At 38.9% G+C, this 18,714-nt stretch overlaps 1 protein-coding gene across 2 annotated transcripts in view; it reads right to left on the bottom strand.

Moving 5' to 3' along the window:
- Window positions 1–18,714, bottom strand: part of RAD18 (RAD18 E3 ubiquitin protein ligase) — an 89,442-nt gene that overhangs the window by 18,326 nt on the left and 52,402 nt on the right. For both annotated transcript variants that reach the window (XM_070391534.1, XM_070391535.1), the window contains exons 10-11: window positions 16,855–17,007; window positions 12,933–13,107 (exon numbers count right to left, since the gene is read on the bottom strand). In XM_070391534.1, coding sequence (XP_070247635.1) covers window positions 12,933–13,107; window positions 16,855–17,007 — 328 coding nt within the window. The remainder of the gene's footprint in view (window positions 1–12,932; window positions 13,108–16,854; window positions 17,008–18,714) is intronic.

Genomic DNA, 18,714 nt, shown 5'->3' with positions numbered 1-18,714 from the left:
GTGGTCAGTGCGCGTCATAGTGACCCGTTTTTCCGCCCTTTGGTCAATTTGCATATTAGCCTTTTATTATATACCTGGCAGGATGCTGAAAATCTCTCCATATAAGTACATAGAAATTTTCCTCATTTAATAATCGCATAGTATTTCATTGTGTGCATATACTGGAGTTTAATCAACCAGCCCCTGAAAATGAAAACTTGAGTTTTCACTCTTTTGCTGTTATAAATTCAGTGAATAGCCCTGTATATAGGTCATTTCTGTATGTGTGCAGCACAGATGTATCTGTACGACAAAATTCACTGGAATACTGGGTAAAAGACAAAACAATAGTACTTTCGGTTGATCTCATCACATTCCCCTCCTTAGGGATTTATCATGTAGCACTCCAACCAGCAATAAATGGGAGTGTTTCCATGGCCTTATGCTACAGCATATTAGCAAATGTTAAGGTTTTTGCCAATCTTAACAGGTGAAAAAAGAATTAATTTGTATTTCTCTTTCATGACTTTTGCCCATTTCTCTATTGGGTTTGGGGATCCTTCCTTCTCAGTCTCTAGAGCAGCGGTTCTCAACCTGTGGGTCGCAACCCCTTTGGCGGGCTAACAACCCTTTCACAGGGGTCACCTAAGACCATCCTGCATATGAGATATTTACATTACGATTCATAACAGTAGCAACATTACAGTTATGAAGTAGCAACGAAAATAATTTTATGGTTGGGTCACAACATGAGGAACTGTATTTAAAGAGCCAGAAGGTTGAGTACCACTGCTCTAGGTAGACAAAAAGAGTATCTATTCTTGAATGTTTTTAAAAAGGTTCTATTAAACTGCTATAAAGGAGAAGAATGTATTAGTATGTCTTCTTTCATTGTCAAACATTTGTACTGTTATATTTGTACTGTTAAACATTTTTTAAAGCTACATAGTTGAAAATTTTCTCAGTTGATAAAAAAGAATTCCAAAGCAAGCATCTATTACATTTTAATTTCAATTCTGGCTGCAATCCAAAATCATATTTCTGGTACCCCTGTAATCAGTGCAGGCACCCCAGCTAACCCCAATTAACTACCTATTCTGAGCTGTACACCAGCAACACACTGGGGAAAAACATGCTGGGAGAAAAACCCCAAGCATCTATTTATCTGACTTCATCTACAGACTACTAGTAATCTCATTTAAAATTCTTGATGGCAAATCTCAAACAGGCAACCCTCACTACCAGATGATCCTTCAAGACTCATCTGGCATGTTCCGTTTCCCACTCTCAAAAAGACTTTCTCAAATTGCCTACTCTCAGCTGGTAATCAGGCCTTACCTACATTAAGAAAACAAAAGCAACTAGGCAGGAACAAGCCTGCATCAGACCTCCCACCTGCACGAGTACTAACTTCTTTGTCTTCCTTGCCATTACCAGGGATGAATCAAGCCTGCTTTTAGCAAAGGCCAATTCTTCCACTTGATACACTTGATGCCTCCTCAGGACTTCACTCATTCAATTAGCTCCCCATCCTGATCACTTTCCCCATCTAATTCCTTAGTTCCCTGAGTCCCTCCAGATATGGACCTAATCGCCACTATCCTTCACAGCAAGTTACTGAGAGTTGTCAGTAGTTACTGTTTCTCCTCTCTTCCTTAACATTTCCCCCTCAACTGGCTCTAGTCAGTCTTCTACCCAAAACCCACTCGGGACCACACCTGCTATGACCTGTTCATTGCTGAAATCTACAGTCCCTTCTCCAGCCTTCTCTTACTTGACCTCTTCACCTGTTTTTTCTGTTAGCTTCCATGATATGGCAATGTCTTGTTTTCCCTCATTCTCCAGTAGTTTATTTCCTTTGCTCAGTCTCTTCTAAGTGTTGGAGGCAGAGAGGGTATGGTCCTAGATGCCCTTCCCTCTTCTACACACCCATGCTACACGATCTCTGCCAGTACCATGCCTCTAATGAATATCTCTGGCCCTACTTTCTCCCCTTACCTCCCATCCACCTCCTTGTTTGACACCTCTACTTGGTTACCTCATAGGCCCAAAACAAACCCTTGATTACCTATACGACCCACCCCCACCCCTTGGCCAAACTTTCTAATGACCTTCTCAAATTTCCCCATCTTACTAGTAAGCAGTACCACCATTCACCCAGTTGCTAAAGCCAAAGCTTTAGGACTCATCCTTGAGGTTGAGCTTTTCCTTGCACACCATAGCCAAACCATCTGCAAATTCTGCCAATCTTACTTCCAAAATATAGCCTCAATCCCTTCCCACTCCCCCATTTCTCTCTTCTCTATTATTATCCTGACCCACTCCACCATAACCCCTGGAATGGATCGCCCCAAAAACCTAACTGGCCTCCCTGGGCAGGCACCTCTGGCCTCCAGCATCATTTCTTTATGACACACAAATACTATCATTTTCTATGTGCCAAGGAAAAGGGTTGGGAAACACTGTATTAAAGAAAAGCATACCTTTTAGGTCAATCACTTTAAATTCTTATAAAAAGTGAAGAAAAAGTACTGTGTGTTGTTGTTTTTTAAGAAAGAGAAATAAAAGGACACTAGGTGAACTCCAAACACTCGAGTCTTGGTTCTCTAAAAAATTCAATTTCGAGATATAATTAAACATTTGTTTATGATTAACAGACACATTTGAGAAACAAAAGATTATCAACTCTGAAAGTGTAACGTAAGGAAAATTTTATTTTTAACTAGAGGCCCAATGCACGAAATTCATGTAAGGGGATCGGCCCTCACAGCTGCGGCAGCTTGCCTCGACCCTTGCAGCCCCAGCTTCATCTGGAAGGTCGTCTGGAAGGTCATTCGGCTGTCCTGTCTAATTAGCATATTATGCTTTTATTATTATAGACAGCTAAATTGTCACAGCTAGAACTAGATACTGAATCAAGTTCTCAAGTTAAATGGGCAGGGGACAAAATCATGAAGCTTCATTTTGTTTTATTCTTTAGACTGTCAGCAGCACAAATGATTGGTACAAATAAAACCCCAATACTAAAAGATAACAAGATCCTATTCACAGGTTACATTCACGCAGCCCCATAATGAGAAACAAATTAAAAGACAAGAAACATCTTAGTGATGGAAATGTCCTGAACCACTTAAGAAGCTTTCATTTGATTATCGTTTTCTTTGATATCAGGGATCAAGAGGCTAGGCATGAAGCTCATGATGAGCTTGGCATATCTTCTGCACAGCCAGCCAACTTCTATGTCATCTACACAGTGCACATTCAGCTCTGCAAATGTGGTGCTGGCCACCAACCACAGCAACCCAGTATCAAGTCAAAATTCAGACCCCAAAACTCGGGTCTTACCATCTGTTCAAGAAGAACTTTAAAACCACTTTATATTGCTGGATGTTAGGCAGTGGACACTGAGCCTCCGTGACTCAGTTTCCACATGAATGAAGTACTTGACTAAATGGTCTAGGGTATGAAAAATATTTATCCCTCCCAAACTGTATTTATCCCAACTTTTCAAGTTCTGATACATACTTTTAATTTTTTATTTGTATTATTACCCACACAGATTACAAATGGCTAATAAAATGTACCTATCTAGAGCAACAGAAGCATACTTAAGCACACATTAATGAAATCTTAAAGGGTTTGACAACTGACTTCTACAAAATTATTTAAAAAAATAACAAGCCTCTGCATTTGAGGCCTATCATGCTTTAATACTCGAGTCTCTCTTAGGTACAAAAACAGTTTGCACTACGTTATGTGGTAAAATCAATAGAAGTAAGCAAAGTCAGTGATCTAATATGTACCCATGTTCCAGAATGTGACCATCTGTGTGGGAGTAAAGAGAACAGAGAAGATGTACAAACTAACACTGCTTGTTCTTCCAGCAAGGCAACCGTAAAATCTACCATCTAAACCCGGGCGCTCTGGAGAGTACCACAGGGAGCTGTGGCTAATGATGCCAAAACAAGAAATAGAAACCAGCCTATCTCAGGGAAAGCAGACATATGGCAATTCCATGTCTAATTGATATTTTGAACAACTCCAGTGGGGTAGAGGGAGTCAATGAGGAAAAAAGGGGACATCTGTAATACTTTCAACAATAAAGATCAATTAAAAAAATAAAATGAAATGCTAATAAAGGAAGCAATGGCACCTGATACAAACATTCTGATGTAGCTCACACTGCAATGGGGAAAGACCTGGGCTGAGATGTATTGCTTTCCACAGTATTCACTGAATGACACATCACCTCTCTAGGCCTCCATTTCCTTACCTGTGCTATGAAGTTACTATATATAGTGACTTCTTGAGGTACCTTCCAACTTGAAAATGTTTGTATCCTAATATCCTTTCTTAGGTTCTGAAGGTCTCTAAAGAGACCTCAGAACATCTGTTCCTCTGATTTAAAAGCAAAGGAGTACAAAGTGAGAGGCAAAAAAAAAAAAGCTCTGATTTTAACTTCCAAGGTAACTATAATAAATTATAAACTTGATCAACTGATTAAAAATACAAAATCCCAATAGCATAATATATCAATTACTTGTCATTTCTATTTCATTCTCCTAAACAAAATCAAAAGAATTCTGGTTTTGGCCTTTAACAAAAAACTAGAGAAAGTTCTTAACTGGCTGCTCACATCTGGGGGTCTGGGAGTGTTGATACAAAATAATTATTGATTTTATGTCTAACATTTAGAAGGAACTGGTAGTTCCTTCAAGGCCTCATACTTACTCTTCTCAAAGCATTCTGAAAAATACACTCTTGCCTATTTCTTTTTTTTTTTTTAATTGAAGAATTGAATTCTGAACCAATCAAGATTATATCTGTTGCATGAATCAAGCCAAATATATGCAAAAGCATATGGAACAAGAATTCCTATGTAGTTTACAAAATGTCTGAAAACTAAAAAGGGAAAACATAGTTTAAAAAAACTCAACTTTAAGGAAGTATTACCATGTCATGCCAATCAAAACTCTGAACATCACACCATGGGTGATGATCAGACATGGCTATGAGCCACGAAAAGAAGGTATCATTTAGTAAGAGTGGACCCTGGAAGAAACTACTAAATTCTGCAAAGCATTTTAGATACACAAGTAATTACCCACTGAAATTTTAAAACTCTTTTCTGATACAGAAAATTGAAGGGCTCAGAGTAATTCTACAGAGGATCTTTTACATCATAGGAGTACATGAACTTGGTAAAACAAAAATATTTACCACCTAGGATTGACTCAGAGTAGAAAAACCAAGAATTATAAAACAATAACAAAAAGCTACTGTAAAGATAATCAGATTACCCAACATAAGGCACAATGAAAAAAAACCAAACAAACAAAAAACTCAAGGTGCCAACATGAACTGCCTAAGAGTAAAAGACACCCTTATTAACAGCAAATAACCTTTGGCAATGAGTTCTGGAGAAAAGATAAAACTATTTGTACTTTCACCTTGTTCTCGGAGGATCACTTCTGCAAGTATAAATTCACTAATAAAAACATGCTAACTGACGAGGATGAGGCACATTGTAAACTGTCTCTTATGATGAAATGCAAAGGCTGGGTCACACCCTCTCAGGTGAAATCATTCTATAAAGTAAAAACATTAGCAAAAAAGCAAAACTGATTTAAAAGAAATAAGACAATAGGGAAGAAAATAGAATACTTCCCTCATGATGCTACATTTTGGATTAAATTTTAATATATATGATAATAGACTTTATAGAATGCATTAAAACAGGGTTTAATTAATCAATCTATGTGACTAAATGTAACATCTAATATTAAGTGAAAGGAAAAAAATAATATTTAATAAGTAAACTTACTACAACCCAGAAACAGTACCCAATTTACCGCTTCAGAAAATAACATTTTGATGACTTTGGTTTTCCAACACTGAGCATATTCTTTTTTTTTTTTTTTTTAAATATATTTTGTTGATTTTTTACAGAGAGGAAGGGAGAGGGATAGAGAGTTAGAAACATCGATGAGAGAGAAACATCAATCAGCTGCCTCCTACACACTCCCCACTGGGGATGTGCCTGCAACCAAGGTACATGCCCTTGACCGGAATCGAACCCGGGACCCTTCAGTCCGCAGGCCGATGCTCTATTCACTGAGCCAAACCAGTTAGGGCAATTGAGCACATTCTTTAAATATTTTCACAGTAATATCCCTCTTTATTTTGATGTTGTAATATATTTTTTAAATGAAGTTTTTATTTTAAAATAAAATAAAAATACAGAAAAGTGTCAGATACTCCAGAAAGTACCCATATGCCCTGCACCCAGTTTCTTCCATTGTTAACATCCCACACCAGACTAATGTCTGACACATTCGTCACAACCAATGAAGCAACAGTATGACATTATTATCAACAAAATGCCACCCTTGTTTGTGCTTCTTCAGTCTACTTAAAGCCTTCTGCTGTGCCAGGACCCGCCCAGGACACATTACATTTGGTGGTGGTATCGCCTTAGGCTCTTCTAGACTGTGACAATTTCCCAGACACGCCTTGTTTTTGATCACCCTGACAGTTTTGAGAAGTGCTAGTCAGGTACTTTGTAGAATGACCCTCATTGGAGTTTGATGTTTTTCTCACAATTTGACTGAAGTTGCTGAGTTTGGAGGAGGAAGACCACAGCGGGAAAGTGTCATTCCCATCACAGCTCAGGACAACATGCATCAACATGGCACTGCTGTTGATGTTATCTCCTGGCTAAGGAAGAGGCTGTGGTGTTTTTGTTTTCTTTTTCTTTCCTTTCCCTTTCCTTCCATTTCCTTATGCCTTTCCCCTGCCATCTCTGTCTCTCTTACTTTTTCTAGCACTTCCTTGCTTCAGGCCCCAGCCATGGAATCAGTCTTTCTCCAAGAAGCACTGGCTCCGTATATTGGAGACAGCTGTCAGAGACCAAGATTAGTGCCCCAGGTGTGCCCAGTGCAGCTGTGAACCCTTGCTGCTTGGCCCTGGCAGCTGACAGCATAAGGAGCTACATGTGTGCATACTAGCTAATTTATACACACAGATCTATCAATATTCCCATACTTATCCATCTGAATTTCTATTAAGCTGAACATCAGTTCATATGAAGGTCTCCAATCTAGTACCACACGGACAGTGTTCATCTTACTTGTCTGTAATCTCCCACTGCAACAGTGAGAAACCTGATTCTTATCTGCCAGACTGGACACATAACAAACATGACAGACACAATGATGCTAAACTACAAATGTGTAGGAATAGAGAAAAGTCATCTGAAATAAGTCAGTGAGAAACTTCAGCAAATATATATTAGAGAAATATTTAAGGTTCACACATCAGTACAAATCAAATAGTATAGATAGATACACTTCAAAACACTACTTCCTAATTCTTAAGCATAAGGAAGCAATTCTGTGTAAAAAAACACACATTTAAAAATAATTACCCTTAGATGTGCCAAACAGAAGTCTGGCTTTCTTTTTCTTTATTTTTAAGTCCTCACCTGAGGATATGTTTTGGGTTTTTTAAATTAATTTTAGAGAGAGAGGAAGCGAGGGAGAGAGAGAAACTCAATCGGTTGCCTCCCGAACGCCATGAACCCCGACCGGGGATGAACTCGCAACCAAGTTATGTGCCCTGACCAGGAATCAAACCTGCAATCTCTTGGTGTACAGGACAAATCTCCAACCAACCCAGCCACCCAGCCAGGGCAGAGCTGGCCTTTTAAAAATTATGTCCAAGGAGCCCTGGCTGGTTTGGCTCACTGGATAGAGCGTCGGCCCGGGGACTGAAGGGTCCCAGGTTCGATTCCGGTCAAGGGCATGTACCTTGGTTGTGGACACATCCCCAGTAGGGGGTGTGCAGGAGGCAGCTGATCGATACTTCTCTCTCATCGATATTTCTAACTCTCCATCCCTCTCCCTTCCTCTCTGTAAAAAATCAATAAAATATATATATATTTAAAAAAAAATTATGTCCAAGGAGGGTTAAAAGTCACCCATTAATAAGGTACTTAAGCTTTTCCAAAAAAAAAAAACAACCCCAAAACAAACAAACAAAACCAGCAGGCCTATCTGCCATACCCAACTGAGCAACTCCACAAGCGGGAGAGGATGTCCACATACACAAAGCCCATTAGTAGTGCTCTTACCTCTGTGAAGGGGAAACAAAGCAGGATAATAAAAATACATTACTGACAACCAAAGAACTATGGGTAGTTCTATGCTTTGATTTTCTGCCCAAGGCCAAGATATTTTCATCTAGTGTGTCGATAAACTTCAGTTTGATGATGAATTATTTCACACTTTGGTCTGTCGTCACACAAGGCTTAAAACTAAATTGTTTCTCATCAACAAGCACATTTCCTTCCATCGGTTTTTGGAGCCATTTGCCTCAGAGCTTTCTGGATAATCTGTCCTTTTCTCCTCTGCCCCATCCCTGACATTTGCTCAGCTATCACTTCGTCATCAGCCCTAGACATAGCTTTTCCCATCCTGGCAGGCACAGAGGTGCAATGAGCTCTGGAATGCCCGCATACATTCCTGCATTCTCTTGGCCTAGAGATACAGGCAAAAGCCTACAGCAACCCATTTGTATTCATAAAGCATATGCAAACCCAAACCATTTCCCCATCTTCAGCTGGAATCACTGCCCTGGCAGATTCTTTGGGTGCCCTGCTCCTATCCCCGAGTCCTTACCCCTCAGTGTAGCAGGCCTGGCTTCCAACTGTCGGTGCCTTTGTCTGAGCTGTCCTCTCACTGCTAGTCGGCTCTGTTGCCAGCAGGGGAGGCTAGACGCAGCAGAGGGCAGCCCCAATCAAATAACTGACTCCTTTGCCCCTTGACCCTTGCGTCGGGTAATTCAGGTATGTTTTAAACCAGCTCCCAGTTCCCAAGAGAATTAAACTCCAGTTGCTCACAGTGACATCTGGTTTAAAAACATGGCCCCCTTAAATGCTATCTTCCTTTTCCTGTCTCACATCCCCACACCCTATAGTGGTTCCCTCACCTTCCAAATTAACCATGTCCACTCAATCCTTGTCTCAGGTCTGCTTCTAAGGAAACCAAACCATTTCAAGAACTGTATATTTCTACTCTTTCAAGAATGTTAAGAGCAAGGCAGGTTGGCCATAGCATCATTATCAGTCAGGAGAACAAACCTGGGCTCTGAGGTTCAAAATAGAACTAGACCTGGGTTCAAATCCTTGTATTGACATATACTATGCAACTTATTCAACTCCTTTGACCTTTTATTTCTACCTTTCTAAGGTGGGGTTTGCCTGTGGACTGAATGACATAATACATGTAGCACTCTTAGCACTCCAATAGTGTTTGTAGAAAACACACACCATCCTGTCTACAATAGAAGACTTTACCATCCACTGTTTCATCAATATAACTACTAATCCAAGACACTCTTGTCAGGAAGATAACTGTTAAGACAAAAGCTTCCTGAAAGATCCATCAGCTTCTCAAGAGAAAGCATCAAAGGACATACCCACAGGACCTTTTGAACCCCTCATCTCAAAATCCTCATCTTGCTGTATCCACCAATTCTGAACTACTAGGCTTACCCAATCCTAACCAAGACTTGCTCTAAAAGACCTGTCTGAAACCAAACTTCAAAACTGCAACACATCTCAACTTTGCCCTCTGGCTCTCAGAGGCTACTCTGATGATAAAGATAGTGTCTCCCGTTTTTTCAGTAATCGAGAAATTCAGCTTGGTCTTAATAGGCTGGTAGTACCAGTACCTCAATATTCCTTAGATCAGTGGTTCTCAACCTTCCTAATGCCGCAACCCTTTAATACAGTTCCTCATGTTGTGGTGACCCCCAACCATAAAATTATTTTCGTTGCTACTTCATAACTGTAATTTTGCTACTGTTATGAATCGTAATGTAAATATCTGATATGCAGGTTGTATTTTCATTGTTACAAACTGAACATAATTAAAGCATAGTGATTAATCACAAAAACAATATGTAATTATATATGTGTTTTCCGATGGTCTTAGGCGACCCCTGTGAAAGGGTTGTTCGACCCTCAAAGGGGTCGCGACCCACAGGTTGAGAACTGTTGCCTTAGATGAATGTAACAATGGCACTTTTTCTCTTAAGATTTCCCCATCATTCTTCAAGTTGCTCACAACTTAGGAAAGGCTAAAATTTAACTACTTAAATTTTCCAACATATAGTAGTAATAAGATTTCTTCCCATGTTTCTGTTTTTTGCTCTCTTGCTCTTAAGAATTCTGGACAGAGAGTGCTTCCAAAAATACTAAAAGTGAAGAAAAGATTGTACCAAAATATATCAAACACATGACCAATGGTTAATTCGCCTTTCTGTCAAAGTGTCTGGTGTTCTGTGCCTGCCCCCATGTTGGACTTCCTACACAAAGTTGCTGCTACTAACTTAGCATCAGAGAAGAGGTGATTGTTTATGCCAGGAATTGTGAAGAGTCAAAATGCATTCATTCACACCTTACCTGGCTCAGGTTCTTTTATGACCAACACTTGGCATCTGCAAGAAGGGTCATGGTTACCAAGCAGTGGAATTATCTATTCTTTGTGATTTCGCTTCATGAGGCCATGTTCTCTAACACACCACAGCAGAGATACCTGTGTTGATCCTAAACTAATTGACTGAAATAAATGAGACCCATATTCACCACACCATGTACACCTCTGGCTACCACCTTTTTGATCAATAAATCATAAGTATAAATCTTTCTTTTAGAAAGTCTCCTAGTATAAACAAATTCCTTTGATTATGGACAAGGCCTCTCTAATATTTTTCAAAATTTTAATGTCAATTCTACAAAAAATGACTCATCATTCCCTCAGATTTTCACTCTTTCTCTCTCTCTGTATATATGTGTGTGGTATATACTATGTGAGTATGGTAGAGAGTACATACTCACACACACGTTATACTCTTAACCAATTTTAGAGTTGGAAAAGATCTCAACAAAACCACTAAATGTAGTGCCCATCTCCCTGCCGTTGCATGCCTAAATATTACTAATAAGATGGACCAGATAAAGATAACTTATCTCTGATATGCTGATTTGACTAACAGCATTTGGTTCTGATGAGTCCCTTTTCACTTTGAATTCTCTTTCTGATTTCTATGTTAATTACTGTAATCAAGTGGGTACCTCTTTTGACTAGATTTTAGAATCACTAAATAACACTGGCACTAACATGACTATACTTTGTGACAGACTTCTGCTGGGTTGGCACCAACCAGTATTATAACCTACTTCAGGAACTTTTAACTAGGGGATAAAATTATGTTCGAAGTGAATCAGGGACTTAATATTCAGATGCTGCATTTCAAAAATCTACTCCTGGGTATCTTTCTTTCTTATAAATTCCTTGATTGTTTTCTAAGAAACTATGGAATTGTGGTCATTCATCCAATGATGAGTACTACCTTGCTAACATCAAATTTATGCCCTGCTGCACTCTGTGACTTTCATACACTGTAACTTTTTTGTTTCATTATTTTGTTGAAGACATTTTAAATGAAAAATTAATGTAATGCTAACAATACATGTAACTCAAATGAAATGAGGAGAGCCATGATGCACACACACAGGCAAGTACATCACAACAACCCGCTGAGAGCAACTACTTGACACATGGACTGTAGTTGAGATTATACCTGTCTTATTGATTATAAAACACATCACATCTCATATGTAACATGAGATGGAAAAGGTTGAAAATCGCTTTTCTAGAGCACTTTTAAATATTAAATTTTTTAATATTTAAATATTAACAATTTTTAAATATTAAACAAATATAAAAAATTACCTAGGGAGAGCTTTACCACAGCAGTGGGTATATAAGTAGAATATTGGGGAAAATGTAGATATCCAACTACATTTGAAGAGTTTGGTCAATTATGGTACAGAAACACAACAGAACATTGCATCCACTGGGGAAAAAAAAGTATATATAAAGTGAGGTAGAAACATAAATAGTATTTATCATACAAAGTGAAATGCCAGAACATAAAATGGTGTGTACACACACACATTAACCTCTGTCCTCCTTTAAAAATTCATCTTTTACATGCATAACCCATGGACACAGACAAGAGGGCAGTGAAAGCCAGGGGCAGGGGTGGAGGTGGGCTGTAAGGGGTCAATGGGAGAAAAAAAGGGGACATATGTAACATTTTCAACAATAAAAAAAAAAAATTCAACCACTAGATGCATAAATAAGTGGAACAACACATTCATCTTTTTAAAAATAGCTTTTTTTTTTATCCTCACCTGAGGATATTTTCCCATTGAATTTTAAAGAGAGTGGAAGAGAGGGAAAGACAGAGAGAAACATCGATGTGAGAGAAACACATCGATTGGTTGCCTCCTGCACACCCTCCAACCAGGGCCCAGGCCAGGGAGAAGCCTGCAACCAAAAGTTACATGCCCTTTGCCGGAATCAAACCTGGGACCCTTTGTCCTCAGGGCGATGCTCTATCCAGTGAGCCAAATCGGCTAGGGCTAAATAGCATTTAAGAAATCATTTGGAAAATGACTTACCTCCAAATCTCTCATTTTTAAAGTTTCCCCATTGATTCTACTTGCTCAATTTGTCCTCTTGCGAACAAATTCTTTTTTTGTTTCACTCTGTGCACTGTCTTTCTGGTCATCACTATTTTCTAGTGTAGTTATCTTTACCTCCTTCACTCATTATCTTGACAAAAATTTCATTGCCTATCATACTCTCTTATCCAACTCCAGGAAAAATAGGGTTATAAAGGCTACAAAGTAGAAAATAAAGCCTCCCTAGGGTTGCTGCACACACTCTCCCACGCACGGCCCACTGTCACTGTGAAAGTTACCATGCAATAAAGGTGACTGAGGAACTGCATTATGCCTCAGAGTTATTTTCTAATTATGTGTGCTATCTTAGCATGCACAGGAAATAAGACAGTTAAAATAACGACTATGAGTTTCTTACCTATTGAATGAATCTGATTCGGATGAAGAAAGAGCGTCTTCTTGAATATCAGTACAGCTGGAAGAGTCATCAGGTCTGTCGGGCTCACATATCCCTGGGGAGTCCAGCTTTGGCTGAGGGAAGTGGTTTATTACTGAGGGTATATCTGGTAATTTCATGTTATTATCTTCCTGTTCTAAAATGAAAAAAGGAAACAGTTAAGGGTACCTTAAAATCTACAACCTCTGCAGAGTTATTATTTCCACAAACTTAATGTTATTTGTACTTAGTAAAATAGAAGTTTATTTAACATTGATTCCAAAACTCTAGTGACAGCCAGAGAATCAGAATCTACACTACAATGGAGCCATCTAATTATATTGTCCACACCATGTATTACCAAATTAATTAATTTAAAAACAAAATTTGAACCAGGAGTGGGGAGAACCTTGTATTCTAATGCAGCTTCTATTTACAGTATTACTAAAGAATTCCAGCATATTTACAGACCAGAAAACACTGATAAACTTAAGAAGCAAAACAAAAAAGGATTAAAGATTCAAGTAATAAAACAATCACAATATTTGTCACTGACTACTATAGGATAGGGAATCTATCTGGACATTTAACTAAATCTGTTATAATGAATCTAATATTCACCATGGAAAAGAACAACTAATCAGACATATCCAATATTTTTGTTTCATCCAATACCTTTGGATCAAACAAAAATATTTTGTCTCATTTCTCTGCACCCCTTGTCATAATCTCAATTTCTGAGGCCTCTTATTGCAGATAGAGACACGAGGTTTGCAAAAATGTCACAAGAAGGTATACAAGTAACCAAATAACTACAAATGTGAGTGCAGAAAATAATACCAGTGAAGAATTCTCCAGTGCTCAGGACTCTCCGTCACAGCCTGTTTCAGAACTCCGCTGGGATTTCAATTGTGCCCTTTTAGATTCAGGACCCGAGGCAGTACTACAGTTTAAGTGCAAGCTGTGCGTGCTAGCAGTATAGTGCCCCCTCTCATGAGTTTCACAGAGAGCAGAGTGTTCGCACATCACTCCTCCAGTGTGTTTTAGGGGCAAGTGGCCTTTCACAAAGGACACAAAAAGAACTGCCAAGGTTTTATTAAAAGGAGAAAAATTATGGAAAAAGAATAAGACAAATTCTTCCCCAAAAACCCTCACAACCTTTCAAAGTCCAGAGTCAGGATTTTTCCATAAATAATTATATAAGTTTTTGTTATACTAGAGAACATCATATGTCACAAGAGTACAGTTTCTAAAACTAAGCTCCTGATGTTGCCTGACCTTCAATAAGTCTAATCATTACCCTCTAATGCTTATCTGGGGAAAGGAAGCAAGAAGCTAATGAGGACAACCCCTTGTAAAGAGATACCCAAGATCATGTTAAGAGGAATCAATCACCCAGTAACCCAGGCAATCATGTCACTCAACTGGCCAGGAGAATGCAATCACATTGGCAAAGCAGGGAACAGAATCCTATTCAACTTAAAACTCTTTTATTTTTGCACCTGTGTTACAATCTCCCCTTACTTCTTCCCATTGAATAAGCTTCTATTAGACAAATTCCCTCTTGAGGACAAACATCATACAACAATTTGTGGGCTTTGAAAGTCAGTTATCCTTCATATCTGTCCATAAATGTCCAAAGAGGACTTCAAATTAGAGCCCCCAAATATGAGGCTCCGACATCCAACTTCCCCAAAGACACGCAACACAATAAATGAAGATTTTACTTGACAGAACACACATCTTTTTAAACTTAGGTTTAAAAAGGTTAAAACCTTTTTGCGCGGCAATGAGCAAGTTTATTCTAAAGAGCAAAAATTACACAGTACATGCAGTTGTGTGATGCCATACAAAGCGCAGCCTTTCAGTCAGTCTGTGATTCTGTCTTCCTCTCTCTCTCACTCCCCACCTCGCTCAGACCTGCGCATTCATGCATAGCAACCTACCAGTAGCACTCATCTGTGAACCCGAGAGAGAGCAGTATTTATGTGCAATACACATATGGGTAGGGCAAAGTAGGTTTACAGTTGTTCATATGAAGAATAATATAGTGAAGAAATAATACAAGAATAAATTTTTTGCATACTTACTGTAAACCTACTTTTGCCCCACCCTGTATAATACATAACCCCTGAGTACAAGCAATCAATCATTTTCAAGAGATTCAACCAATAAACAAAACTGTTCTCCAAATCTGAGATAATAAGCCAGGTTTTCTCAGGAGCTCAAGAACTTTCTAAGACTATCCTTTAACAACCACATGAACAAATCTAAGCTGCTCACAAAGACCATGAGGTATATACTCAGGCAGCAACCTACAAATGACACCAGAATTTAGGACAAATAAAATACGAATAAATCTAACTAAGAAGGCAAAAGACTTGCATACTGAAAACACAAAACATTGTTGAAAGAAATTAAGAAGAGATACATAAATGAAAGATTATCCTGCATTCATGATTCAAAGACAGCATTGTTAAGATGTCAAAACTAACTAAAGCAATCTCTAGATTCAATGCAAACCCTATAGCACTTTTTACAAACAGAAAAATCCATCCTAAAATTCACATGGAATCTCAAGGGACTCAGAATAACCTTGAAAAGGAAGAAGAAAGCTGTAGGACTCATATCAATTTCAAAATTTGTTACAAAGCTATAATAATTAAAAAGTATACTACTGGCATAATGATAGACATATAGACCAATAGAATAGAGATTACAGAAATAAACCCTCACGTATATGATCAACTGATTTTCAACAAGGATGTCAAGAGTATTCAATGGGAAAAGGATAGTCTTTTAGACAGTCTTTTTAACAAATGGTGCTCAGAAAACTGAATTATCTACATCTGAAAGAATGAGTTGAACCCTTACCTTACACCATACTTAGAAATTAACTCAAAATGGATCAAAACCTAAATGTAAAAGCTAAAACTATAAAACTCTTAGGAAAATCTTCATGACACTGATTTGACAACAGCTTCATGGATAGAACACCGAAAGTATAGGCAGCAAAAAAATTTGATAAATTGAATTTCTTCAAAATCAAGTACCTAGATGCATCAAAAGACACTATTAAGAAAGCAAAAAGACTACCATGCTCCCTAGCTGGTTTGGCTCAGTGGATAGAGCGCTGGCCTGTGGACTCAAGGGTCCTGGGTTTGATTCCAGTCAAGGGCACATGCCTGGATTGCGGGCTCGATCCCCAGTAGGGGGTGTGCAGGAGGCAGCCAATCAATGATTCTCTCTCATCACTGATGTTTCTATCTCTCTCTCCCTCTCTCTTCCTCTCTGATATCAATAAAAATATATTAAAAAAAAGACTACCATGCAATGCTTTTGCAAATCACATATATAATAAAACATTAATATCCAGTATAAAGAACTCCTAAAACTCAAGAACGAGAAAAAACCCCGCACCAAACAACCCAATTAAAAAAATGGGCAAAGAACTTTAACAGACAAAAGGCCAATAACAATATTTAGAGAGTGGAGGAAGGGAGGGTGGAGGAGAAAGAGAAAAACATCGATTTGAGAGAGACACATTACTTGGTTGCCTCTCCCGACTCACCAGAGCTAGGGATCGAATCTGCAACCGAGGTATGTATGTGCCCCTGACCAGGAATCAAACCCAAGACCCGTGCACAGGCCAATGCTCTAACCACTGAGAACACCAGCCAGGGCAAAGGAAACTTTTAGAAACTGTATCTCAGGACATCCTCCCATTTTTCCCAGATTTATAAACCTAGCTGATATTCAACAACTGCTTTAAGTCTAAAAATACCTTTTCCCATGTCAAATATCTATTAAGTACAAAGTAAATTTCTTTGTTTTAATTTTCTTTTTATATTAAAATGAATAGTGAAACTCAACATTATTTCTGTTTTTAATTAAAGTCGTTTACCCAGGCATACAGGGAACAGCATTTTTGTAGATTCATCTTCTTTTTGACATTTCAACAGTTTTCTTGTATCCTTTTTTGACATTTCAACAGTTTTCTTGTATCCTTTTTTGGCCTGATCCACCAGAAGCTGAAATTCATTCTGATGTTTTTTACCTGAAATTAAAAAGATTTTCTCAGTAAAGCTAAGACTATAAAACTTATACATCTATAACCATCAAGAAGTGTACATGCTCGCTCAAGAACAGCACCCTTGGGAATCACTTGCAATAAATGAAAAAGCTGGCAAGCACCAAGGATACAAGGTGCTGGGAGACTGTGGAAGCCTTTCCTATCTAATTCCTCCCCTCCTCAGCAACAAACATGGAAACATGGCGGTCCTAGTTCGTTACTGTAGGTTTCTTCCCAAACCCCATACTCCAGAAAGGGTTTTGATAGAACATGAAAGATACTGCTTTCTTTTCTGTTGTTCATCCTCACTGGAGGATATTTTTCCCTTTGATTTTTAAAGAGTGCATTGGAGGAAGGAAGCGGGGAGTAGAGAGAAACATTGATTGGTTGAGTCCCACACTAGCCCTGACTGGGGTCAGTGATCAAACCTGCAACCCAGGTACATGCCCTTGACCAGGAATTGAATCCATGACCCTTAGGTCCATGGGCTGATGCTCTAACTACTGACACACACCGGCCAAGACATGCTACCTTAAATATATCCAAAAGACACATGCTAATTTCTAAGACACCATTCTAATTTCAAAGACACAAAAGAATACTAAGATGAATATTAATTAAATATAAAACCAGAAGCCTCTAGGAAAGTTGGGTTATAAAAACAAAAAATATCCATTTCAAGTCCCTTCTTTTTCCCTTTACACTACTTGCGTATTTCCTATCAGAACCCCGTTAGCAATCTAAGCCATTTCCTCCATATCAACCTTGTAACACCTCTGAAAATAATTTAAGCCTGACCTCTAGTAATATGTATTAATTTACTCAATAAAGAGTAGCCAGCCATTGTTACAGCATGACTTGAGGACGTCTATTTGTGACCTGAACCGTGGCTCAAATAGCTGAGGTTGCACTTTACTTATCTAGCATCTGTAAACACTAAAGCCATGATTCAAAATGTCATAAATCCTGAAAAAATACATTTTAGAAATAATCATACTGCAAATGATTCTTTTAAAACAAAGTCTTGAAACTGTTTCATACAGTAACCTATATTTCCCCTAAAGCACAATACTAAGAATACCTGGGTGTAGGGGAAACTATGCATTTTCTAGGGCTACCCTTCCTGTATTCCAGCCATTCACTGCCTTTGAGCTATGCTACAGCTCTGTAAATGTAGGTTAACAATGACAATGGAAAATTCTTGTCTACACAAGCAAAATCCTGGTTGAGGAAGGCTCAAATGACTTCCCTCCCACACTGTGGAAGGAGCCAGGTTTACCTCCATTTGCACATTTACTTTAATACTAGTGGCCCAGTGCACGAAATTCATGCACATTAAAAGGGAATTCATTAGAGGAACTATTTTAATATTGCTATTTGCCCTTTCTCTATAATAGAAGTGTCAGATGAAAGAAAATTAGTAAAATGTATATGAAAATCTTCCTCCTGTCAGAGTCTGGGGCACACTGCAAAACCCAGAGTCAAGTCCCTGCCCACTCGCATGCACCTTGAAATCACGCGAGACCCAGACCCAGCCAGCCCCACACCCATTAGGTGAGATCCAGACCCAGCCAGCCCTACCCCCATCAAGCCAAGCCAGGCGAGGGGGCACAGCCTCAAGTCCCCAGGCCCAGCACCGGGCAGGGGGCACAGCCTCAGGGCCTCCGTCAAGCCCTGCTGGGTGGGGGGCAC

The sequence above is a fragment of the Myotis yumanensis genome, unplaced genomic scaffold, assembly GCF_028538775.1.
Source record: "Myotis yumanensis isolate MYYU_CA2020_CCGP unplaced genomic scaffold, mMyoYum1.0.hap1 SCAF_14, whole genome shotgun sequence".
Taxonomy (NCBI): domain Eukaryota; kingdom Metazoa; phylum Chordata; class Mammalia; order Chiroptera; family Vespertilionidae; genus Myotis; species Myotis yumanensis.
This window is presented reverse-complemented; position numbering and strand designations above follow the sequence as displayed.